Source organism: Mesoplodon densirostris, chromosome 3 (assembly GCF_025265405.1).
Source record: "Mesoplodon densirostris isolate mMesDen1 chromosome 3, mMesDen1 primary haplotype, whole genome shotgun sequence".
NCBI lineage: Eukaryota > Metazoa > Chordata > Mammalia > Artiodactyla > Ziphiidae > Mesoplodon > Mesoplodon densirostris.
In genome coordinates, this window is record NC_082663.1 from 57,066,542 (window position 1) to 57,091,441 (window position 24,900).

Below are 24,900 nucleotides of genomic sequence, written 5' to 3' on the forward strand. Positions count from 1 at the left end.
ATTTTAATTTCCATTTTAAAATTACAAATTAGGTTGAGCAATTTCTTTAGTAACCATTCTTCTGTAAGCTATCTGTACATGTTTTATGTCTGTTTTCCTATTCCATTTAGTTTTTTCTTTTTGTAAGAACTCTTTACTAAAGATATTAACTTGGTTGTGTTATAAGTTGTAATGATTTATTCAGTTTGTCATTTACTTTTTAGTTTTGTTTATATTGTTAAATAAACCAGACCACCTGGCTAAACAGCGCAAGGAAGGTAAATGAGAGACTACAGGAGAGGGCTTCATAATCACCACACTCATGGTGTAATTTAAAGGAATCCCCTCCTTTGATTATTATTAATGCCTGTGTTATGAATCTGGCAGATTGAAAATGGAAACCCTGACTGACAGGGAGCATGGAATGATAGACCTGGACAGTGGAGATGAAGCCCAGCTTAATGGAGGGCAACCTGCAGCGGAAGCGCTGCGTGAACGCACTCAAACAGCTGAACCTGAAACCTGGTCTCTTCCTTTGAGTCAGGATAGTGGGAGTGAACTGCCTGCCAGCCAGCCTCAGCCCTTTTCAGCCCAGAGAGACATGGAAGAAGAAGACATGATAATAGAAGACTATGAGAGTGATGAGACATAGAAAGCAGCCTGCCTGCCCATGAGATTGTTACTTGACAGATTCATATTCGTTTTATTCAGTGGTACTTGAACAGAGATAATAGACTTTTCAGGTGAATTAGTTAATTCTTCACTCTTGTAGTATTTCAGCACAGAGAACTGATTTCTGTCATGTTGAAGTAAACAGAAGATCAAACCTTCAAATAATCTCAATCTTTTTCTCTAGTATTTATTTAGTCTTGTGAGTGGTGTTGGGAGAGGCCAGTGTGTATGAAGTGTGTTTGAACATTATGCCAAATATCAGAAAATGTGAAGGAATAATTCAGAATACAGAAACTCTGTGGGTTGTAAATAAGAATTATAAAACAGTTTAGGATGCAATTAAGAGTGTAAATAAACTTTGTGCCTTATTCACAATTTCTCTCTGGTCTCTAGCTTCTTCAGATACCATTTTTATATGTTGTACAGTGGAATATTTTAGATTCTGGAAACTATTTACATAATTTATATCAAAATTAAAATGTTGAATTTGTTTTGTTTTGTTTTGTTTCTCCTGTCTTTTAATGATTCTTAACGCGCACGGTCTGCCATGTGTCACTGGGCATAGTACGCAAGTCTCCTTCATCCAGTGCCAAACTTTTTCAAAAATAGAAAGGAAGGGGATTGCAACCTTGCGAAGAAAACTTTCCGGAGGGTTTGCTCTCACCCTTAACGACCTTTCCAGAGCTCTCCTAGCTGTTGCCTTGAGGTGAGGTGCGGCTGAGTGCACCGACCCGCCCGGGCCCCAGGCGGGAGTCCGGGCCTGACAAAGCCAGGCGGGGCGAAGTTCAGCTCGGCTCGGCCCCGCCCCCGGCGCCCAATCCCGGTTTCAGAGCCGCGGGCTGCGGGCGCGCACTTCCCGGCGACTGCGCAGGTGAGCGGGGCGCCAGGGGTGGGGCCCACGTGACCGGGAAGTGGGCGGGGAGGGGCCGGTGGACCCTAGGCCGGCGGGCGGCGGGGAGGGAGCCTTCGGCGTCCCTCGGTCCTTAGAAGCGGCGCGCTCGCTGTGCGGCCAGCCACTACCTGCGCCCGAGGCCGGACGCCGGCACGGTAAGGGGTGCGGGGCCCCGGGGAGAGCGGGGGGCCTGGGAGGCCGGAGGGCCCCTCGGCCAGCCAGGTTTCATTCGGCGGACACAGGTGCCGGGCGAGACGCGCCCACCCCCGGCCGCGGGGTTATCCCGACCTGGGCACGTACGGCCCGACTTAGTTCCGGCCACTCTGGGGACAATCTCGGGAGACGAAGAGTGTATTTTCCCTTTGACGTGGAGACGCGCACCTGGGTGGGCAGAGCTGAGTACTGAGCGAGGTTGGTGGGTCGGGGGCGTAGCGCCGAGCCGCGGCCTGGGGAGGGACCCCAGACGAGGATGCTCTGTATTCCCGGGCACTCGCTCGAGGGTTCAGTTCAGAGCGCAGGGGATTTCCCATCCCCCTGGAAACCCAGAAACGTCTGAAATCGGCCCCTTTCTCGGGGCCAGCAAAACTTTAAAGCCAGCTTAGTGGTGATTCTGTTGGTGTAAAGGTGACCAACTGGATTCCTATAACACTTCGCTGGGGAGAACCATTTCTCCTCCCACCGCTTTGACTTTCGGAGATTTGTGTGCCAACTGAATGGAGTCGGGCCCCGGGGGCTGGAACAAAACAAAGACCCGCTCTGCCTCAGCGTGCTGATTCTAAGTGAACTCTCAGTGACACCCTGAGAGATGCTAGGGGTATCCAGACGTTGAAATGTGGTAAAATACAACTGACTATTATTCCCTTCCAAAATTACATGATTTGCTATTCCACAGTTCTTCAAATTTGTAATTTTGGCTTTTTATTTAAACACTGATAAGATGATAAGATGATATAATTCAAATAAGCCACATTTCACAGGTGAGCATGAATTAAATCCATTATAGTGAAGCATACTTTTGCCAGTGAGTTAAATTAAGCAACCGGTATCCTTTAAACGCCTGTGTATCAAAGATATTGAAGGATATGTAAAACTTGCTAAAGTTATTTGTTGTGCTTTTGCCTCTACTATTTTTAGGAAAATGTATTTCAAGAATTATAGTAGTACTATGCATTCCTAGAATTTAAATGTTTTTAGACAAGATAAAGCGATGAAAGACAAAAAAACCCTGCTAATTGCTATCATTATAGAAATTTTTTTCTATACTAAATTTTTTCTCCTACTTTGCATTGGGCACCATCCTGGGACTCACAGTTAATTCTCTAAAATTGGAGTAGCCCATTAGAAGACCCTAGAATTTAGACCTCTTCTCCATCTCCACCCAGTACCCAGGTGATTGTATTTAGTCTGTGGTAGTAAATACCCTTCTGTGGGTAGACTGCCTACTTGATATCTTTACCTGGACTTCTAACAGGTATCTCAGACTCTCTTCAGGCTCCTTCTCCCAGGACTAAGCTGGAGGGTTGGAGAAATGTTGGGATTGGCTTTAAAATAATCTGTTGACAAAAGGAATAAGGTAGAGGGTATAGACGAAACAAGATTAGTCATAAATTGATAATTATTGAAAGTGGTTGATGGGCACATAAGGGCTCATAATACTGTTCTTTCCACTTTTTATTGTGTTTGGAAATTTCTAAAATAAAAATTTTTAATTCCCTGAACATAGAGTTTAACCTCTTCTTGCTATCTTCGTTGCTACCACCATGGTCCATTGGATTACAGTTGGACAACACAGGTTTGAACTGCAGGGGTCCACTTATATGCGGTTTTTTTTTTTTCAATAAATATGTACTACAGTGCTGCGTGGTCTGCAATTGGTTGAATCCGTGGATTCGGGACCACAACTACATATTACCGACTATAAAGTTACACTTGGGTTTTTGACTGCGAAGAGAGTTGGTGCCCCTAACCCCTATGTTGGTCAAGGGTCAACTGTATTTCAGTGGCCTCCTAGCCAGTCTCCCTCCTTTCACCCTTTTCTCCTGGAATGTACTCTTAACAGAGCACCCAGAGTGATCCAGTTAAAATAAGTCATATCATGTCAGACCTCTACTGAAAATTTTCCAATGGCTTCTCACTCCCAATAGAAGCCTTAAATCTTTCTAATGATTTTTATTTATTTACTTTTAAATTTTATTTTATTTATTTGTTTATTTTTGGCTGCACTGGGTCTTCATTGCTGCGTGCGGGCTTTCTCTAGTTGTGGCGAGCAGGAGCTACTCTTCACTGTGGTGCTCGGGCTTCTCATTGTGGTGTCTTCCCTTGTTGCGGAGCATGGGCTCTAGGTGTGTGGGCTTCAGTAGTTGTGGCACGTAGGCTCAGGAGTTGTGGCTCGCAGGCTCTAGAGCACAGGCTCAGTAGTTGTGGCACAGGGGCTTAGTTGCTCCGCGGCATGTGGGATCCTCTCGGACCAGGGCTCAAACCCACGTGCCCTGCATTGGCAGGCGGATTCTTAACCACTGCGCCACCAGGGAAGCCCCTCTAATGATTTTTAAGCCTTAACGATTCAGATGTCCTCAATTCTACTACTCACCCTGCGGCTGCCTCCATTCCTGAACAGTTCTCGGACATGCCAGGCACTCCCACTTTAAGGCTCTTACACTAGCTGTTCCATCTGTGTGGAACACTTACCCCTTATACCTGCCTGGCTTCCTCCCTCATCTCCTTCATATCTATATTCAGATGTCATGTTCTCTCTGAAGACTTCCCTCGTCACTCTGTTTAAAATTATAACACCCTGTCCACACTGCACTTCTTACCCTCTTTCTTAACTTTGTTCCTTGGCATCCGATATATTTCACTTGCTTTATCTATCATTTGTCACCACCGCCCCCCCCACTGGAATTTAAGCTCCATGAAGGCAAGGATTTCCATTGGCTTTGTTCACTGATACATCTTCAGCAAGCCTGATGCATGGCAGGCACTCGGTAAATACTTGTTGAGTGATCTCCATTTTACAAAGTAAAACAAAACAAAGCCTTAGGAATTTCTAAATTGTTCAACACTGTAAAGGTGGGATTACCAGCTTTAATTCTGAGACGTTTACAGTGCCAAGTACAATGCCATGTGTCCAGCGAGTATTCAGTAAATACTCATGAGCAATTTGAGGGAGAAAATCATTGTGCCTTAAACCTAGTAGTTATATTAGCAAATAGTTTCCTTTTTACATACATGTCCAGGTCATTGATTTCATGAAGGAAATCAACAGGTTTGATAAAAAGTGCTTTTCCTATGCTTTATTTTTCAGGTGGATTGAATACCCTGTAAGATACTTTTTGAGTCTTTCCATGGCAACAGCAAGTCACCTTTAAATAATTGGTCTGGAGAGAGTGATGTCCATGGCCATTGCTGCGGCTCTGTGCTGTACTTTCGGGGAATCTTAGCCTTTGGTGATTTTATTTTTCTGAGAATTCAATTTTTTATATCTAGTATCAAGTGTTATACTATTAGAGTGGAAGAAGCAACTCCCGTAACCTGACTTCCCGAGTTAGAAAAGAAAGGGACTCTCCACTCCCTGTGTTTATCAGACTGCTTCTCCTGGGCCATTCCAAAGCAGACTTGAGTTAATGAAAGTGAAGAGTATTTGCTGACCCATCACATTTTGGTATGTTCAGACTCTTAAATATGTTGATTTAGATATTTGAGGAAAGGACTCTACTTGAAATGTGTTAGCATCCTGTATTATTAAAATTTAGTCTCATTTTTGGTTTTTTGCATTTTGTTGTTTATAGGGCTCATAGGTAAATTCAACTTATGTTTTAATCAAGAGCTAAGATTTAAAATTTTGATTGCCCTTAAAATCTCATAGAATGATTAGTAGATCCCTGGCTAACATAATTGTTACACGTTTAAAGTGTACATAATTTATGTTGTCATTTTTATATATCATAATAATTAGATATGATCATGTTGGTTTCCTGAATATGATCATTTGCTACTAAGTGAATAAAACCAGCATCATTGAAAGGATAAATAACTAAGCATAAGTGATAACTTTAATCTTGGCCCCAGGTGTGAGCATCACAAATGTTGTCAAATGACGGAAGATCCAGGAATCGGGACAGGCACTACGATGAGGTCCCAAGAGATTCAAACTATCAAGATGGCACTGTAAGAACCTTCCAGACTCTTCACGACAGTGAGCTGGCTGTGAGCGCTGATCCGTTGCCACCACCCCCTCTCCCATTACAGCCACCATTCGGCCCAGAATTCTACTCAAGTGACACAGAGGAACCGGCCGTAGCGCCAGATCTCAAGCCTGTAAGGCGCTTTGTCCCTGAGTCCTGGAAGAACTTCTTCAGAGGGAAGAAAAAGGACCCAGAGTGGGATAAGCCGGTGTCAGACATCAGATACATCTCCGATGGAGTGGAGTGTTCACCTCCAGCCTCTCCCGCGAGACCAAACCACTGTTCACCCTCCAACTCCTTCGAAGATCCTCAGGGCGGGTCAGAAGGCAACGGTCGTTCCCGGAAAGAGGCCGAGGCAATGTTTCCCCACGATCCCTACGGATCCCTAGGCCGACGCACACACACAGCCCGAACCTACAGTGAGAAGGTGGAGGAGTATCACCTGAGGTATTCCTACATGAAGTCATGGGCAGGCCTGCTGCGGATTCTGGGTGTGGTGGAGCTGCTTCTGGGGGCCGGCGTCTTCGCTTGTGTCACAGCGTACATTCACAAGGACAGCGAGTGGTATAACCTGTTCGGATATTCACCCTATGGCATGGGAGGCGTTGGTGGCCTGGGCAGTATGTATGGGGGCTATTACTATAGTGGCCCCAAAACCCCTTTTGTGCTTGTGGTTGCTGGATTGGCTTGGATCACCACCATTATTATTCTGGTGCTTGGCATGTCCATGTATTATCGGACCATTCTTTTGGACTCAAATTGGTGGCCCCTAACTGAATTTGGAATTAACGTCTCCTTGTTTATCTTGTACATGGCCGCAGCCATAGTCTATGTGAATGATACCAACCGAGGTGGACTCTGCTACTATCCATTATTTAACACGCCAGTGAATGCAGCGTTCTGCCGGGTGGAAGGAGGACAGATAGCAGCGATGATCTTCCTCTTTGTCACCATGATTGTTTATCTCATTGGAGCTTTGGTTTGCCTAAAGTTATGGAGGCACGAGGCGGCTCGGAGACATAGGGAATTCCTGGAGCAACAGGAGGTAAGGGATTTCATGATCTTTGTTCTTTCTTTCTGTTTACTTCCTCCTTAAATATGTATAGTTCTCAAAACAAAGCTGTTGTTGTTTTTAAGGGTCTGAAGTTCAAAAGGCCCCACTCAGCATCTGACATGCTCTGACCAGGATAACCCACTCTGGTGTGTCATTTGTAGAATGTTGCAGGTAGACCCCAGATGTGTAATACCGTATATAGTTTGTCGGTTGCAGTATTGTCTGTCCGATACTTAAGGGGAAAACAATTTCTACAAAGAAGAAATGATGATAATACCTGCGTAAGATTATATAAAAGCCCTATTAAAAATATTTTTTTTGGAATGGTGGCAAAAATGTTAGGAGTATGTTCTGCTAACTTCATTATTCCCTGAAATAAGTTGATGTTTGGCTTTCTTCTTCTAAGGAGGAGTGTGTAGTCGAATTTCCTGTACCTCTGAAAATGTCAGTATTACCTTAAATATTTTCTTAATTTTAAGTCAACTATACCATGCATTTTTTTCCCCACTTTCCAAAGACTTCCTAGGTACAATGGCATATGGTGTATATTGGGCAAAACTATAGCTAAAAATAAAATCCTTCCTTATATACTCAATAACCTACGTATTTACTCACTGACCTATGTATTTTTTTTAATCTTATTCATAACAACAGCAAAAAACTTGACTAACTTTATAATAGGTACCTTATGTGTTCTACACAGAACCTCATACTCTAGTGTCATAAAATGTATTTATCTTACTAGAATTTGACATAGATTCAAGTTGTTTCTAAAAATTTATCTCAGCACTGTAAGCATTTTTTTTTAATTAATTTATTTATTTTTGGTTGCATTGGGTCTTCGTTGCTGCACACAGGCTTTCTCTAGTTGAGTTGAGCGGGGGCTACCCTTCGTTGCGGTATGTGCGTGGGCTTCTCATTGCGGTGGCTTCCCTTGTTGTGGAGCGTGGGCTCAGTAGTTGTGGCGTGTGAGCTCAGTAGTTGTGACTCGCGGGCTCTAGAGCGCAGGCTCAGTAGTTGTGGTGCACGGGCTTAGTTGCTCCACGGCATGTGGGATCTTCCTGGACCAGGGCTCAAAGCCATGTCCTCTGCATTGGCAGGCAGATTCTTAACCACTGCACCACCTATTTTTTTAATTTACATCTGTGTATACAAAGTAAGGAACTTTAAATTCTAATCAGTGTGAAATCCAGATAGTGAAGCACACATTTCCTTATAATTTTATGTAAGTTTAATAACAACGGAGTTCTTATCATTTCAAATTCTACATGAATATGACTGTTATCAACAGTACTTTTATTTCTTTTCCTTTTCTCAACAAAAATTTGTTTTTATAAGACTTCACATAGCGGTTAATTAAACTTGAGTCACCTATGATTCCTATTTGTGTGTTGCTGTAACTTCCTAAATGTTAAAAGACATAATGGCATATAGCTTTTTTCTGTTAATTTTATAATTTAACCATCCCAAACTCTTTAATCATGCAAGGTAATAGGAACCAAGAATAAATAAAATCTCTAGGTAATTCAAAGCAACTCACATAAGAGTCACCACCGTCTCCATATTTCCAACTCTGCTCTCTGCTCCTGATTGACAGGGAATCACAGTTATCCCTCCTCCTCTGGTTCTCCACTGGCCCATCAAAATGTGGCCAAAAGAGTAGGAGGATCATCTGTACAGTAGAGAATCAACATCTGTAAAGTTGAGATTGGGCTGTAGATGCAAATGGACAAAAATATTTGCAAAGTAGCTTCACACACCTCTGAAAAGTCATTTTAACTCTTTTTGTTCCAGGTAAGTGAGCCATCATTGCCATTGAAAAGGAAAATGGTAAGAATAAAGCTCCCGTTATATTTTATCTCTAGATTTGTTAAATAATTTTCTCTCTTATCTGTTTATCTATAGAGTAGACCATCTGTCTGTAAAAGTGTATCTATTGCATTAAGTTCATAATACGACTTTCAGCTTTCTTTCTTTTTTTTTTTTTTTTTCCTTTTAAAAATTTTATTTATTTACGTTTTGGCTGTGTTGGGTCTTCTTTGCTTGTGTGGGCTTTCTCTAGTTGCGGCGAGTGGGGGCTACTCTTTGTGGCGGTACGCGGGCTTCTCATTGCGGTGGCTTCTCTTGTTGTGCAGCACGGGCTCTAGGCACACCGGCTTCAGTAGTTGTGGTGCGTGGGCTCAGTAGTTCTGGCTCGTGGGGTCTAGAGTGCAGGCTCAGTAGCTGTGGCCTACAGGCTTAGTTGCTCCACAGCATGTGGGATCTTCCCGGCCCAGGGATCGAACCCGTGTCCCCTGCATTGGTAGGTGGATTCTTAACCACTGCACCGCCAGGGAAGTCCCTCAGCTTTTTTCTAATACTAAGAGGACCAAATCAGACAAGGCTATTTGTAGCATCTTTTAGTTTTGTTAGATGAAGCTTCTACAAGTGAACCTAGTTGGTTCTCCTTACATATTTAAATTTAATTTTTAAAATATTTTTATTATTTATTTATTTATTTTTGGCTGCGTTGGGTCTTCGTTGCTGCACAGGGCTTTCTCTAGTTGCGGCGAGCGGGGGCTACTCTTTTTTTTTTTTTTTCTTGCGGTACGCGGGCCTCTCACTGTTGTGGCCTCTCCCGTTGCAGGACGCGCAGGCTCAGTGGCCATGGCTCACGGGCCTAGCCGCTCCGTGGCATGTGGGATCTTCCCGGACCAGGGCACGAACCCATGTCCCCTGCATCGGCAGGCGGACTCTCAACCACTGTGCCACCAGGGAAGCCCCAGCCCATTTTTAATTTGAAAACCTTAGTAATTATATCCATAGCATTACTTACCCCATGGCTTAATTACTTTCTCTTGCTTCATGGTAAAGCGTTTCTCATATGTGCTGACAAGGCTAGTTTTTGCTAGATGCAAAGAAAGGTCATGAAATCTGGGGCCGTGTGTTTGTAATCAGGAGTACTGTTTGAAAGTGGTGTGTCCCAGGGCTGGAGCCCATCTACCTCCTTCCCATCAAAGACCAAAGAGATTTTAATTTTTTGAGTCATATCTAGTTCTAGATATTTTTTCCCCAGTAGGGTTTTCTGCACTGATGATCAGTGAGGTTCACCCAAAAAGAGTGAAGAAAATTTTAAGATCATAAAAACAGAAGAAAAAAAAAAAGAAAAGTAAAGCAGGTGAAATAGTCTGTGTGGAAATATTCTGACTTCTTAGAACTCCCTTTTTATATTAAAAGGTGAATCTTAGAATTAGAGATGGGCAAGTAAGGAAAATGAATAGTTTCTGCTTGAAAAAACTTTACCTGAGGGGGGAGAAAACTCATATGGATTCTCCTCCCCAACGTAGTCACCTGGGTAGAATTCGTGATTTTGACCAGGAAAACCGAGCCTGACACCTGGGGCTACTGACTAGGGAGTCAGTGTGCTCCCTGGCCACTCCTCAGGCAGCCTTGGGAGAAACAGATGGTTAAATACTTAGAAGATAAAAAGGGATGCCATGAAATGGAAATCCACTTATTTAAGCCAAAACAGTTTCCCCTAATTTTAATACCATGATGGATTTTCAAGGTTAAACATAAAAGAATTCATTAGGATGAAGAAATGGCATCCCGACCAGCGAGGAACAAAGTGGGATAGATACTGACCTCAGAATATGTTTCCTAAAATACTCTTGTTTGATCTCCGTTCCTCTGGATTTTCTGCTCCCCACTCACGTTCTTGCTGTCTGGGGCCGATGGCTGGGCGTCCTTTCTGGCCGAGGGGACCTGGTTCCCCTTCCACCCAGCGCCTCGGGTGCAAGCTTCCCGTCTTGGTAGCCCTACCCCAGGGCAAGTCAGCAGCCTCCACGTCTAATCCGATTAATCCACTAATCTGTGGGCTGCTGCTGTTTGGTGAGTTAACAGCTGGTAGTTTCTAGAATGAGCTAATGTTAAACCAGACCTCAAAGGCAGCCTCAGAGATAGAGAAATCAGGAAACAAAGGATTTTAAAAGCTGCCTGACAAGGTAAAGAGCAAGGTTTTTTAAAATCTCATTTTATATTTTGTTTTAAATGGAGTCAGGTCCCTCCCGAGCACCTCTCGGTTAGCTCAGCGAGTTTAATTCAGCAAGCTTGGACTGAAGCCCCAAGGGGTGAGTGGAGGGAGCTTTCTTCTGTGTCATGGGATCAACATACTCAAGCAGGATGGCTTTGCCCGCCCCCCTCCCCATCACAAACTCATTTCTAGCTTTAGGATTGAGCGGTATACATTTAAGTAAACCTGTTTCCTCGTGTTGCTCACTTAAAGAATCAATGAGCCAAAAAAGTGCTGGCTTGTTTGGTTGGGTGGTTGGGTTTTGGTTTTTAGGTGGTTTTTTTTTTGGACGAGCCATGCAGCTTATAGGACCCAGGCCCTCGGCCGTAAGAGCGAGAAGCTGTAACCGCTGGACTGCCAGGGAATTCCCGGAAAAGTGCTGGGTTTTCATTGTGGCTTTTCCACTCAGAGCCTTGAGACCTTGGAGAATTTACTGAACCTCTCTGAACCTTGCTCCTTTATGTGTAACATGGAAACCCCTCTCCTGGCATCCACCAGCCTCACAATTTGGTTGGTGTTCTGGGCGCTGCCCAGTGGGGCCCCCAAGCACTCTTTTCCCAACCCCAAAGCTGCACATCCACCTCGCCCTGCCTGTTCTGGAGTGGGCTCCCCTGGGTCTTCCACTTCCGCGTCCCTCCTGTTGGCTATTTTAGCTCTTTTTAAAAAAAACATAAATTTATTTATTTTTATTTTTGGCTGCATTGGGTCTTCATTGCTATGTGCCGGCTTTCTCTAGTTGCAGTGAGCGGGGGCTATTCTTTTTGGTGCGTAGGCTTCTCATTGCGGTGGCTTCTCTTGTTGCGGAGCACAGGCTCTAGACACGCGGACTTCAGTAGTTGTGGCACGCGGGCTCAGTAATTGTGTCACGTGGGCTCTAGAGCGCAGGCTCAGTAGTTGTGGCACATGGGCCCAGTTGCTCCGCACATGTGGAACTTCCCGGACCAGGGCTCAAACCCGTGTCCCCTGCATTGACAGGTAGATTCTTATTAACCACTGCACCACCAGGGAAGCCCTATTTTAGCTCTTAAGGTCTGTCCCCATGCTTCCTCCTTGGGCATTTCTGTCTCATGTTCTTTCGCCCTCTTTGAATGGATCCTTTTCCTACAGAGACCTCTAGGAGCTCTCCAGTGGAGAAGCCAGCTGACTTAAACCACTATCTCCAGCGTTCTCGTAGACCTCTTCAAGGAACCGCAGGTTAAGAACACCTGGGAAAGTAAAGCCATCCACCGCCCTTCCCTTGGTTTTACTTGCTGTCCTTTTCAGATGATGAAGCAACGTGACTCGTCCCCCATTCTGACCTACTCAGTGGCTACTTGTAATTGATTCATCTGAAGTTGCTGGTGTCATTTTTTTCTTTTTCCATTTAAGTCGACTTGTTCCATTTTTATCGATGAATTTCTTATTTTGAACTACATTTTCTGTTCTTTTACAGTTAGTTGGGGTATAAATCTTAAAAGTACTTAAGACACATTTACCATTTCATCATCCACCTTTGATGATCCCACGACTGGGATTGGAGGGTGTTTTATCTATTATATACTCTCTTAGCTCACTATTTCCCTTAACTGTTAAAAAAGTGTTCCGAACAACTCTGTGACTATAAAACACGTAATTCTGAGGGGAAATTGTTGATTGCTGTCTCTACTCTTCTTCCTCCTGCTCCCGCCCCCCAGTTTTCTTCTAAGAATAAAGTTGGGATTTTTGTTTTTTCTTCTGCCTTCATTTATAAATAAATCCTCTTTTTCTCTCTAACTGTAGTGTGACATGGCCACCGGTTGTGACAGACAGAGAGACCAAGAAGTTAATTTTAAAGAACTGAGAGCAAAAAAAATGAAACCTGAGCTACTGAGTGGACATATCCCCCCTGGCCACATCCCGAAACCGATCGTGATGCCAGACTATGTGGCGTGAGTATCTACCTAAGTCCTCCTTCAAGGTAAAAATAGAGGTTCCATTTGGGTTTTCTCTTTTCTGTTTGTCTACAAGTTAATACTCTGCTTAAAGTCAATTATATTTGAACAGTTGTTTGTTTCCTGAGAGGTAGTATATTGAATTGAAGATACAGTATGGTCGTTGAGGAATAAGCTAATAAGCTGATTTCCTATTCCTATTGTTTTAGTGAAAAAGTTATCACTTCAGTTTATTTTTTTCTTCCAGTTTTATTGAGATATAATTGACCTATAGCACTGTATAAGTTTGAAGTGTACAGCATAATGATTTGACTTACATGCATCCTGAAATGATTATCACAGTAGGTTTAGTGACCATCCATCATCTCATATAGATACAAAATTAAAGAAATAGAAAAAAATTTTTTCCTTGTGATGAGAAATCTTAGGATTTACTCTCTTAACTTTCATATGTAACATACGGCAGTGTTAATTATATTTATCATGTTGTACATTACAGCGCTAATACTTATTTATCTTATAACTGGAAGTTTATAGATTTTGACTACCTTCATCCAATTCCCTCTCCCCCTACTTCCTCCCCCCGCCTCTGGTAACCACAAATCTGATCTCTTTTTCTATGAGTTTGTCTGTTTGTTTTTGAAGTATAATTGACCTACAGCACTGTTAGTTCCTGGTGCACAACATAGTGAAATGTATATTTCTGTACATTTCAAAATCATCCCCAGGATAACTCTGGTTATTATCTGTCACCGTACAAAGATATTACATAGTTATTGACTATATTCCCCATACTGTACATGTTGTACCTGTGACTCAGTTATTTTGCGTCTGAAAGTTTTTACCTCTTAATCTCCCTCACCTATTGCTTCACTTCCCCCACCCCCCTCCCCTCTGGCAACCACCTGTTTGTTCTCTGTACCTATGAGTCTGTTTCTGTGTGGTTATGTTTGTTCAGTTGTTTTGTTTTCTAGATTCCACATGTAAGTGAAATCATACAGTATTTGTCTTTCTCTGTTTGACTTATTTCAGCAAGCATGATACCCTCTAGGTCCATCCGTGTTGTTGCAAATGGCAAGATTTCATTCCTTTTTTTTTTTTTTAACTTTTTATTTTGTATTGGAATATAGCCGATTAACAATGTTGTGATAGTTTCAGGTGCACAGCAAAGGGACTCAGCCATACATATGCATGTATCCAAACATTCTGTGTCTTTTGATTGGAGCATTTAGTCCATTTACATTTGAAATAATTATTCATAGGTGTGTACATACTGCCATTTTGTTAATTGTTTGGGAGTTGTTTTTATGGTTCTTTTTTGTTCCTTTCTTCTTCTTTTGCTCTCTTCCCTTATGATTTGATGACTATCATTAGTGTTATGTTTGGATTTCTTGCTCTTTTTTGTGTGTGTATCTATTATGGATTTCTTTTTAATATTTATTTATTTATTTGGCCATACCAGGTCTTAGTTGCAGCATGTGGTATCTTCATTGTGGCATGTGGGATCTTTAGTTGCCACATGTGAACTCTTAGTTGTGGCATGCATGTGGGATCTAGTTCCATGACCAGAGATTGAACCTGGGCCTCCTGCATTGGGAGTGTGGAGTCTTAGCCACTGGACCACCAGGGAAGTCCCCTCTATTATAGATTTTTGGTTTGGGTTACCATGAGGTTTATATATAGCAAACTGTATATATATATGTATCTATCTGTGATTATTTTAAGTTGCTGATCTCTTAAGTTTGAACGCATTTTAACAACCCTATATTTTTGCTCTCCATCCCCAGCGTTTACTGTTTTTGACATCAAATTTTACATCTTTTTGTTTTGTGTCTCCCTTAACTACTTATTGGGGATATAGATGACATTATGACTTTTGTCTTTTAACCTTCCTACTAGCTTTATAACAGGGCTGATTTACTACCTTTACTGTATATTTGCCTTTGCCAATAAGAGTGTTCCTTTTGCAATTTTCAGATTTCTAGCTGTGGCCTTTTCTTTTCTACTTAGAGAAATTCCTTTAACATTTCTTATAAAGCTGGTTTGGTGATACTGACTCTTTTATCTTTTGCTTGTCTTTAAAACTTTTGATCTCTTCAACAAATCTAAACAAAAGCCTTGCCAGGTAGAGCAGCGGTCCCCAACCCCAGGGCTGTAGACCGGTACCAGTCCCTGTTAGGAACCAGGCCGCACAGCAGGAGGTGAGGGGTAGGCAAGCGAGCAAAGCTTCATCTGCGGCTCCCCATCACTCCCCATCACTCACATTACCACCTGACCCATCCCACACCCCTACCCTGTCCATGGAAAAACTGTCTTCCATGAAACTGGTCCCTAGTGCCAAAAAGGGTGGGGACCACTGAGGTAGAGTATTCTTGGTTGTAGGTGTTTCCTTATCATCACTTTAAATATATTATGTCACTTCTTTCTGGCCTGCAGAGTTTCTACTAAAAAGTCATGTGATGGCTTTATGCCAGTTCCCTTGTAGTAAATTGTTGCTTTTCCCTTGCTGCCCAGGTTAGGGAAGTTTTCAGCTATTATGTCTCCAAATATGTTCTCTGCCCCTTTCTCTCTCTATTCGCTTTCTGGGACCCCTATAATGTGAATGTTAGTATGCAGGATGTTGTCCCAGAGGTCTCTTAAACTGTTCTCATTTTTTTTTTTCTTTTCTTTTTTCTGTTCAGCTTGAGTCATTTCCACTGCTCTGTCTTCCAGTTAGCTGATCCGTTGCTCTGTATGATCTAATCTACTGTTGATTCCTTTTAGTATATTTTTCATTTTAGTTACTGTATTCTTCAGCTGTGCTTAGTATGTCTTTTTATTTTTTCACTCTTTGTTTAAAACTTCTAACTTCTCACTCTGTTCATCCATTCTTCTCCCAAGTTCTTTGAACATCTTTACCAGTATTATTGGGTAGTTTGCCTGTTTCCACTTTACTTGGTTTTTCTGGAGTTTTATCGTGTTGCTTCATTTGGAACATAACTGCCTGTAGCCTAATTTTGCCTAATTTGCTGTTTTCTTTCTGTGTATTTGGTAGGTTGGTTTTATTTCTTGACCTTGGAGAAGTGGCTTTTTGTAGAAGACGTCCTGTGTGTCCCAGCAGTGCACTCCCTTCTGGTCACCAGGGCTATATGCTCTAAGGGTGTCCCCTATGTGGGCTGCGTGGGTCCTTCTGTTGTGGCAGGCTGACTACTGTGGGTGGTCTGATAGGCATGGCCAGCCCCCAGTCCTGTTGGTTGCCAGGCCCTGCCTTGTGTGGAGGCTACCGGCCACTAGTGGGTGGAGCTGGGTCATAAGCTTGCTGTCTGTGGAGTCCTGAGGGGTCCCAGGGCTAGTGCTGGTCCATGGATGGGCAGAGCTGGTTTCCAGGGTTGGTGGTTGTAGGCCTGGGGGTCCCATATCTAGGGTCAGCCTGCTTGAGTGAGACCGGTTCCTGACATGGCTGGCCGTGTGGGGTCCAGGTGTCTCAAAGCTGGTGTCAGATCCCAGGGCAGCTGGCTTAGGGACCGAGAGTGTCTCAGCGCTGATGCTGGCCTTCTGGTGGGTGTGCTGGCGTCTGGGGGTGCCATGACTTCAGCCTGCTGGTAGACAGGGCTGGGACCCAGGGGATCCTGGGGCTAGTACCAGCCCGCTGGTCGATGGGGCCAGGGCCTGGGGTCCTGGAGCTAGTGCTGGCCCACTGGTGGGCAGAGCTGGGTCCTGGGGTCTCTGGCTGCAGGGCCCAGGCGTCCCAGAGCTGGTGTTGGTCCTCTGGTGGATGGGATCCTGGCCCCATCCACCAGGGGGATCAGGGGATCTTAAGACAGCTGGCCTGTTGGTGGGTGGCACTGTGTCCCCACCTGGCTATCTGCTTGGCCTGAGGCATCCCAGTACTGGTGCTGACAGGCTGGTGGGCAGGGCCCAGTCCCTTTGCCAGCAAGCTAGAGGGAGGATTACAGGATGGCGCCTGCCAGCACCAGTGTCCTCGTGGTAGAATGAGCTCCCCAGCATAGCTGCTGTCAGTGTCTGTGTCCCCAGGGTGAGCTCCAGTGGCCTCCTGCCTCTGCGGGAGGCTCTCCAGGATCAGCAGGTGGGTCTGACCCAGGCTCCTTTCAGATCACTGCTTCTGCTTTGGGTCCTGGAGCGTGTGAGATTTTGTGCGTGCCCTGTAAGGGTGGAGTCTCTATTTCCCACAGCCCTCAGAGTCCCGAAAGTCAGCCCTGATGACCTTCAAAACCAGACATTCTCGGGGCTTGTCTTCCCAGTGCTGGGGAGCCCAATGTGGGGCTTAGACACCTCACTCACTGGGGAGACTCTCTGCACTTGCAATTATCCTCCCATTTGTGGGTCACCCACCCAAGGGTATGGGTGTTGACTATACTGTACCATGTCTCTACCCTCCTATCCATCTGGTGGTGCCTACTTTATATCTTTAATTGTAGAAGATACCTTCTACTAGTCGTCCAGTCTTTCTCATCAGTAGTTGCTCTGTAGATATATGTAACTTAGGCATGCCTGTGGGAGGAGGTGAGCTCAGGGTCTTCCTCCTCCGCCATCTTGGCCACACCTCCACTTTGGTTTATTTTTTTTCCTCAGGAAATACCCTATGATTCAGACGGATGATGAACGAGAACGCTATAAAGCTGTGTTCCAGGACCAGTTTTCAGAGTACAAAGAGCTCTCTGCAGAAGTTCAAGCCATCTTGAAGAAGTTTGATGAGCTGGATGCAGTGATGAGCAGATTGCCTCATCGTTCAGAAAACCAGCAGGTGAGTGCCTGCAAGCGGAAGGATGAACTCTGACCTCGTTTGACGTGTAGAGAAGGCATAACCATCTGCATCTGCTGTCTAGGAAGCTCCCTTGAGATCCTCAGGGTGACCGTTCAAAATATATAATTTAATGTCTTTGCCTTCAATTATTAAACAGTATTTTGTTTTCTTACTTAAGTAAAGTATAAGTTTGCCAGCATACATACCGGGTCAGTCAGGGCTCCAGAGGAGACAGATAGCACACTCTAAGGTAATCTGAGGAAGGTTTAGTCACACGTGGTGGACGGGGGTGTAGAGGAACTGCCAGTGGCCATGCGTTCTCCCAGGTAAGTCACAGCCAAGCAGTCAGCACCCCAAGCCCAGAGAGCACAGTGGGCAGGGACGGAGAGTGGATCTGAAGCTGCATACATGAGCTATAGGCCTCGTGCTTCAGACCAATAACTGTGATGATGGCAGAGAGGAAAACCAGGGTGGAGATGGCAGTCATAGGGGACTGAAGTGTTTTCTCTAATGTTCTGTCTTTTCTTTTTCTTCACATTTTAATATCTGGGAAATCAGGATGCCCTCATAATCAATGGCATTTTTTACCTGACCTATATTTTTCATTGAGAAATAATTCACATACTATAAAATTCACTGCTTCTAAGTATACAGTTCAGTGGGTTTTAGTACTTTCACAAAGGGGTGTAACCATTACCACTGTAATTCCAGAACATTTTCATCACCCCCCAAGAAGTAACCCACACCCATTAGCACTTTTTCCCCATTTCCCCTCTCTCCAACCACTGACAACTACTAATGTACTTTCTGTCTGTATGGGTAAATGCAATGATATAATATGTGGCCTCATGTCTGGCTTCTTTTGCTTAGCATCATGTTTTCAAGGTTCATCTATGTGTCAAGAGTCAATATTTCATTATTTTTTGTGGTGAAATAATAATATTCCATTGTATGAATATACCACATTTTCTTTATCCATTTATCAGATGATGGACAGTGGGTTGTTGCCACTTTTTTGGCTATTATAAATAATGCTGCTATGAACATTTGTGTGTAATGTCCTATCCTTTTTAAAGAGAATGTATTCATCTAATCTATTTGTGTAATTGAAATTTTAAAAACATACAGCATTTTTTAGTAAATGTCAAATGTATGTATATATAATATATACACACATTTTTTATATAGATAGATAGATAGATAGATTCTTCTCCTGAGACCTGCATTAATTGGGCATCTTTGTTTTGACCAGACCTTTAAGTGTACATTTAAATGAGTTATAATTACAAGTCCTCTAAGCCAAATGTATAGAGTGGTGACATTTTCCCAGTCTTGGAGTGATGGAAGGGTGTCGGCTAAGAGGTGCCAGTACCAGAAAGCAGGAGAAATCCAGCACATACTGCAGGTTCAGGGTCAGTACCATTTGGAGAACAAGCAAGGTCCACAGGTCCAAGAAGGGTGACCAGGTTTAGATGCCCTCAAAGGAGTGCAGGAAGGAAGGAGCAGGCACCAAGCGTCTGGATCACCGCAGGTCGGGAAGAGCAAGCTGGTTAACAGACATAACGCTGAGAAACCTGAACGTGACATGTGGCCTTTTGAGCCCAGGCCCAGAGGCATCGGGTGTGTAGGCTGTGTATGCGTGGGCAAGGGCTCAGGCTTGTGGGTGTGCGATTGGGGGTGGGAGGGTCCTGATTACAGCGGGTGCTGAGAAACTGAGTCCTCCCACAGTACTCCCACACAATCTCACAATAGTCATTTCCTTTGCTTTTCAGCATGGCTTGGCAAGTAAGTAGCCAAATGACAGGGCCGCAGTTAGTCTCGGTGTCTCCTCCAGGCCTTATCTAAAGTGGAGATATCAATTGTATCACAAAAGTGAACTTCTTCTCAGCCATAGGCTGAGCTTTGTGGTGGGCAAGAATCTCCCGGCAAGGCTCACTCGTCCCCTAGCGCGTCTCTGTGCCCAGTGGGCCTGCTGGGGGCATGGGTTCTCACACACACCTGCTCATGCACCCGTGAAAAATTAAACCATCACATGACTTTTCTAAGCCCATCAAATAGGAGTCTTGCTCAAAATAATCTCTCCGGTCCTCACCCTCCTAATTCAGTCTCTCTGACTGAGTCTAGGATAGATTTTTACAGCTCTCATCTCTGCCTGCGTCTCCAGCACAGCACCCCTGCCCCCAGGCAGCTAGTTCAGTCCCAGGCCAGGACCTGTTAATGTAGATGACAACTGAATAACCAGCTTCATCTCACTGATGGCAAGCAGTCAAAACACAAACAATACTCATGATCTTAGTATGTAAAAAACATTGAAGAGTTAAAATATATTGGGAAAAGGATGTGGATTTGTGATGGAAAATGGTCTCAGGGGAAGCTTTTAGAACTATAAATTATTACATTTTCTTTTGTATTTATTAGGTTTACAGTGTTTCACAATCTCCAAAGCATAGGTTTACCTGGATAAATGAGGACATTGCTCTAGTAACCTATTTCCTTTGGATAGACTATTCAACCCTTTAACATATTTCATATTTATTATTAAACTTAGAATAAAGTTGGAAGGAACCTCATATTAGCTATTTTCAAAAGTTGAATAGTCTCAACTTGCCAAAGGGGATGAAAATGCTACCTAATTATAGCTAATGTGGTTATTATGTGCCAAGCACTTTAGAAGGATCATTTCAAATAAATGAACCTTCTCACAACACTATGAGATAGTTATGGTTATTTTTTCCATTTTACTGATAAGGAAACCAAGTCTTACTGTAAAGAGCTTGCCCAAGTCACACCGCCGGCAAGCAGTGGCACTGGAACTCGGTCCAGGTTTTACACGAGCAGGGGCCTCGCCCTACTGTTCATCCCTGGATCTCAGGGCCTGGCCAAGAGTAAGCCCTCAAATATTTATCCAGTGAGTTGAATTTGTTCGTGTATGAATATTTTCATTATGGCCTTAGGTAAAAATTGTTTTCTGTTCTTATGCCCACTGTACTCTTGAGACATTCTTGAGATATGATGTAACTGCAAGTATTTTCATTCACATATACAGTATATTATTTTTAGGAACATGAGAGAATTTCAAGAGTCCATGAAGAGTTTAAGAAAAAAAGGAATGTGAGTAAAACCATTTTCTTCTTTAAAGTGTATTCTTATCCAGGTACAGTGGTGACAGCTGACAGATTTTAGATTCTTGCAGCTAAAGTAGTTCTTTTTTTGTAATTCTTAAGATGCTACTTGTTAGGGACCATGGGTGGCTGCTGGGTGCCTTTTTTTTTTTTTAATTTACCTTTTGGCTGCGTTGGGTGTTCGTTGCTCTGCGCGCAGGCTTTCTCTAGTTGCAGCGAGTGGGGTCTACTCTTTGTTGCGGTGCACGGGCTTCTCATTGCAGTGGCTTTTCTTGTTGCAGAGCGCAGGCTTCAGTAGTTGCAGCACACGGGCTCAGTAGTTATGATCCGTGGGCCCTAGAGCACACAGGTTTCAGTAGTTGCGGCGTGTGGGCTCAGTAGTTGTGGCACACGGGCTTAGTTGCTCCACGGCATGTGGGATCTTCCCGGACCAGGGCCAAACCCGTGTCCTCTGCATTGGCAGGCAGATTCTTAAACACTGAGCTACCAGGGAAGCCCCTGGGTGCCTTTTCTTCTCGTCTCTGTCCTGAATACATTCTGCTGTGTCCTGATTTAGGAACCCAGGGAAATGAGCACCCATATAGAGCTCTTCACCCACATTTCATTCACAAAGATTAAGTTCTTTTACAGGTTTCTAATTCCATCCTTAATTGCACAAATTAGTAGAGAATGGAAAGAGCTTTTATTAATCCATTAATTACTTTTTAATGTATTTTAATACTGAAGGGTGCCTCAGCTCTCTACTTCGACTCAATTTCGCTGTGAACCAAAAGCTTCTAAAAAATAAAATCCACTGAAAAAAATGTAGAGAGCTTACCTGTTATTCTTGTTAGGCAGATTTTGAAATCTGCTATGAAAGGTCATTTTCTGGGTGATAATGTGCTTTTTTGTGTTTTTCGCTGAGGAAGCCAGAGGCTGAGATAATAGCTTTGTTTGTTTTCTAGGATCCTACATTTCTGGAAAAAAAAGAACGCTGTGATTATCTGAAGAATAAACTTTCTCACATAAAGCAAAGGATTCAAGAATATGATAAAGTAATGAACTGGGATGTACAGGGTTATTCTTAAAACTTATTTGAAACCACTTTTTTATATCAAGCTTCATATTTATTTACTGTCTTTTTTTATGCTCGTCTCTGTGATAGAGAAGCAAACGCCTCCTGAATCAGCTTGTAGTTGGTTTAGCTGGTATGTCAAGTTAAAACAGTATGTGATTGCATTTCAGACATTTCAAAACAAATTCAAATTTACTAAGGGCCTTTACTAAGAGTGGAAGAAATTCTGGATTCATCTGTGTACAATTTATATTTATCTTGTTAAAATTGATTTAAGCATTGTGTCCTTGTGGTGTGATGATCAAGTGGAGTATCAATTCTGGTGCTGCTTTTTCCTTTTTTACTTAGGCCAGTTCCTGGGATTCTTCTAGGACAAATTTCTCTTCCTAGCCAAAGATGTCATTTCTGCCCTTGAAAGGGGTTTGAGTTCAACATTTTGAAGCCTTATGATCTTGGGCAAGTTGTTTAATCTGCCTGTGCCTATTTCCTCATCTGTAAAATGGGGCTAATCAGAGGACCTACCTCCTAGGGTTGTTATGAGGATTGAATGAGTTAATATTCGTAAAGCACTTAGAACAGAGCCTGGCACATTTGTAAGCACTGCATTAGTGTTTGAACTATGTAGACGTGATTGTGGAATGAATAAACTATATAGAATAAGTCTCAAGGAAAGGACCTTAAAGAGCAAGTCCAGCCAGCTAATCCAAGGCCATGGCCTCATGACTTTCTTTTTTTGTGCTGTAAATAAATCTTACACACGTCGCCTTAAGCAGATGCTTCCCTGTGGCCCTGTGCCTACTGGGGTCCAGTGCAGCCTTCTTATCTCTAATCAGCATCACTGTGCACATCTCTCAAGGTCCCCACAGCCCAGCCCTTTCTGTAAACCTTGAATACAAGGATTGTATGAATGTTGTTGCCGTTTCTATCCTGTTTAGATGTCCATCCTAAGGCCCCATGATGTTGCATCTGCTTAGAATCTCCCTTTGATTTATTGGAATGCTTCATTGTCCCAAGAATTATCTTGGCTTTGAGGCTTTATTCATGAGAAATGTTTTATTTTTATTAATGTGAACAAGAGACTGCTTTAAAAATGTTTTTAAAAATCATTGTTATTGGTTCCTATTCAGCAGCATCTATCTTGCAGATAACTTCCCTGTAGTAGTGTAGAAATACAATTTCTGCTTCATATAGTTGCCATTCAAACAATTAATACTGGAGGAATTTTCTAAATGATGAAACCAAAGAAAAGAATGTGGAAAAGCAAAGGCTTACCAAGTATTGGTTACTGAATAAACTTCCTAGTTCTTCTTTGTCAATGATATCTTATTTAGTGTATCTTGTTACTATTTTCAATCCATGGTTCTCAGACTATGCTTAGGGTGCTAAGAGTCTTAAGAGGTGATACCGAGGAAAGTGTGAGGCTAGGCTCCCTCTGGACCCCACCTCAAACTAGAACAGCTGCACTTTCTGTTTTACATATTGGGACCCCGTGTTAACATTTTGCTTAAGAAGAGCACCCATGCTGGGCTTCCCTGGTGGTGCAGTGGTTGATAGTCCGCCTGCCGATGCAGGGGACACGGGTTCTTGCCCTGGTCCGGGAGGATCCCACATGCCGCGGAGTGGCTGGGCCCGTGAGCCATGGCCGCTGAGCCTGCGCGTCCGGAGCCTGTGCTCCGCCATGGGAGAGGCCACGGCAGTGAGAGGCCCGCGTACCGCAAAAAAAAAAAAAAAAAAAAAAAAAGGAAGAGCACCCATGCTTTAAAAATAAAAGAAAGATGAAATAATACCATTTTGATGAACTGTGAAGAGATTAATATTGAAATGAAGTGTTAAGGAAATTTGACTTTGTGAAACTTTATTTTACTACAGTTGTAAATGTTAATCTTTGAAGACCAATGTTGTAATGCTGATTTTTACAGTTTTTATGTGAATACCTAGGCATATTAAAATTTCAATCACCTGTTGTTTTGTGTGTATCCTTTATTGTTTACTTTTCTAGCGTTCCTGAGTTGACTGGGCATATTCTCCATTATCAGAAAATAAACTGGAAAGTCATTGAAAACTTGTAGATCCTGATGCTCAAGTGACTATTTCCTCCTCCCCCATTTTTTGCAAGAATTCAAAGTCAAGGCCACTGTTTGTTTCCTCAGGCTGCCTGCCTTAACCAAGTACCACAAGCTCAAAACAACAGAAATGTATTGTCTCACAGTTCTGCAGGCTCGAAGTCTGAAATCAAGGTGTCAGCAGGGCTATCCTGCCTTGAAGCCTGTAGGGGAATCCTTCCCAGCTTCTGGCGGTTTGGGCTGGCAGTCTTTGACATTCCTTGGCTTGTATACATATCGCCCCAATCCTCCGTCTTCACGTGGCCTTCTCCCTGTGCCTCTGTCTTAACAAGGCTATGTTCTTATAAGGACACCAGTCGTATTGGATCAGGGACCCACCCTCTCTAGTATGACCTCACCTTAACTAATTACACCTGCAAAGACCCTATGTCCAAATAATGTCACATTCTGAGGTCCCAGAGGTTAGGACTTCAACCCATCTTCTTTGGAGAGGACACAGTTCAACCCATAACAGCCACCTTTAGCAAGTTGTGAGATTCAGAAAAAGATAGTTCCCTGTACATTTTTTTTCTCACCTGACTTTTAACATGTATTCTATTTTGACACTTAATATGAGGAGATACCAGCATATCTAAAACTTGAAAAGAGAAAAGTATATATCCTTCACTCATTCATTTGTCAGTTATGTGCCAAATGCTTTCATTGGCCAGATGTTCTAGCACTGAAGATATGGTAGTCAGTAAAACAGGTAGAGACCCTGAAGTTACTGTCTAACAGGAGATCTGAATGAGAAGATAAAGGGTTGGTGATGAAGTATGCATTTTTCTTATGTGCTTTTCTATAAATGGTTTGTGTAGAGACCCTCATACATAGATGCACCAATGTTCAAAAGATAGACAATATAGGAAAAATCTATAATTTTTTCTGACTCAATTTTTTAAAAAAGAGAAAAATTTTTTAAAGAAAAAAACCGAATAGATACAAAAGCATAGAAAATGGAAGTCCCGCCACCCTGGTGATATATACTGTTCAGAGCATATCCTTCCAGTCCTTTTATTTTTTTATTTTTATTTTATTTTATGTATGTATTTAGTTTTGACTGCGTTGGGTCTTCGTTGCAGCACACGAGCTTTCTCTAGTTGCGGCGAGCGGGGGCTACTCTTCGTTGCGGTGTG

At 43.1% G+C, this 24,900-nt stretch overlaps 2 protein-coding genes across 11 annotated transcripts in view; both read left to right on the plus strand.

Annotated features, from left to right (window-relative positions):
* RAD17 (RAD17 checkpoint clamp loader component) overlaps window positions 1-1,141 on the plus strand; it is a 29,093-nt gene extending 27,952 nt beyond the window's left edge. For 5 of the 7 annotated variants that reach the window (XM_060092988.1, XM_060092987.1, XM_060092989.1 and 2 more), the window contains one exon: window positions 367-1,141. In XM_060092988.1, the coding sequence (XP_059948971.1) occupies window positions 367-631 (265 nt within the window). In that variant the 3' untranslated portion in view covers window positions 632-1,141. The remainder of the gene's footprint in view (window positions 1-366) is intronic. The other 2 variants (XM_060092992.1, XM_060092994.1) reach the window with 2 other exon arrangements.
* Window positions 1,142-1,485: 344 nt separating this feature from the next.
* On the plus strand, window positions 1,486-23,363 carry MARVELD2 (MARVEL domain containing 2). 4 transcript variants are annotated; one of them, XM_060091737.1, is made up of 7 exons: window positions 1,486-1,522; window positions 5,612-6,772; window positions 8,576-8,611; window positions 12,591-12,739; window positions 17,315-17,486; window positions 20,547-20,597; window positions 21,553-23,363. In XM_060091737.1, exons 2-7 carry the CDS (start codon window positions 5,627-5,629, stop codon window positions 21,673-21,675), a joined length of 1,677 nt encoding a protein of 558 aa, XP_059947720.1. In that variant the 5' UTR covers window positions 1,486-1,522; window positions 5,612-5,626; the 3' UTR covers window positions 21,676-23,363. The 4 variants fall into 4 exon arrangements, with proteins under 4 accessions (XP_059947720.1, XP_059947719.1, XP_059947718.1 ...); XM_060091736.1 differs by lacking the exon at window positions 1,486-1,522 and adding an exon at window positions 1,604-1,698; XM_060091735.1 differs by lacking the exon at window positions 1,486-1,522 and adding an exon at window positions 5,064-5,204.
* The last annotated feature ends 1,537 nt before the right edge of the window (window positions 23,364-24,900 follow it).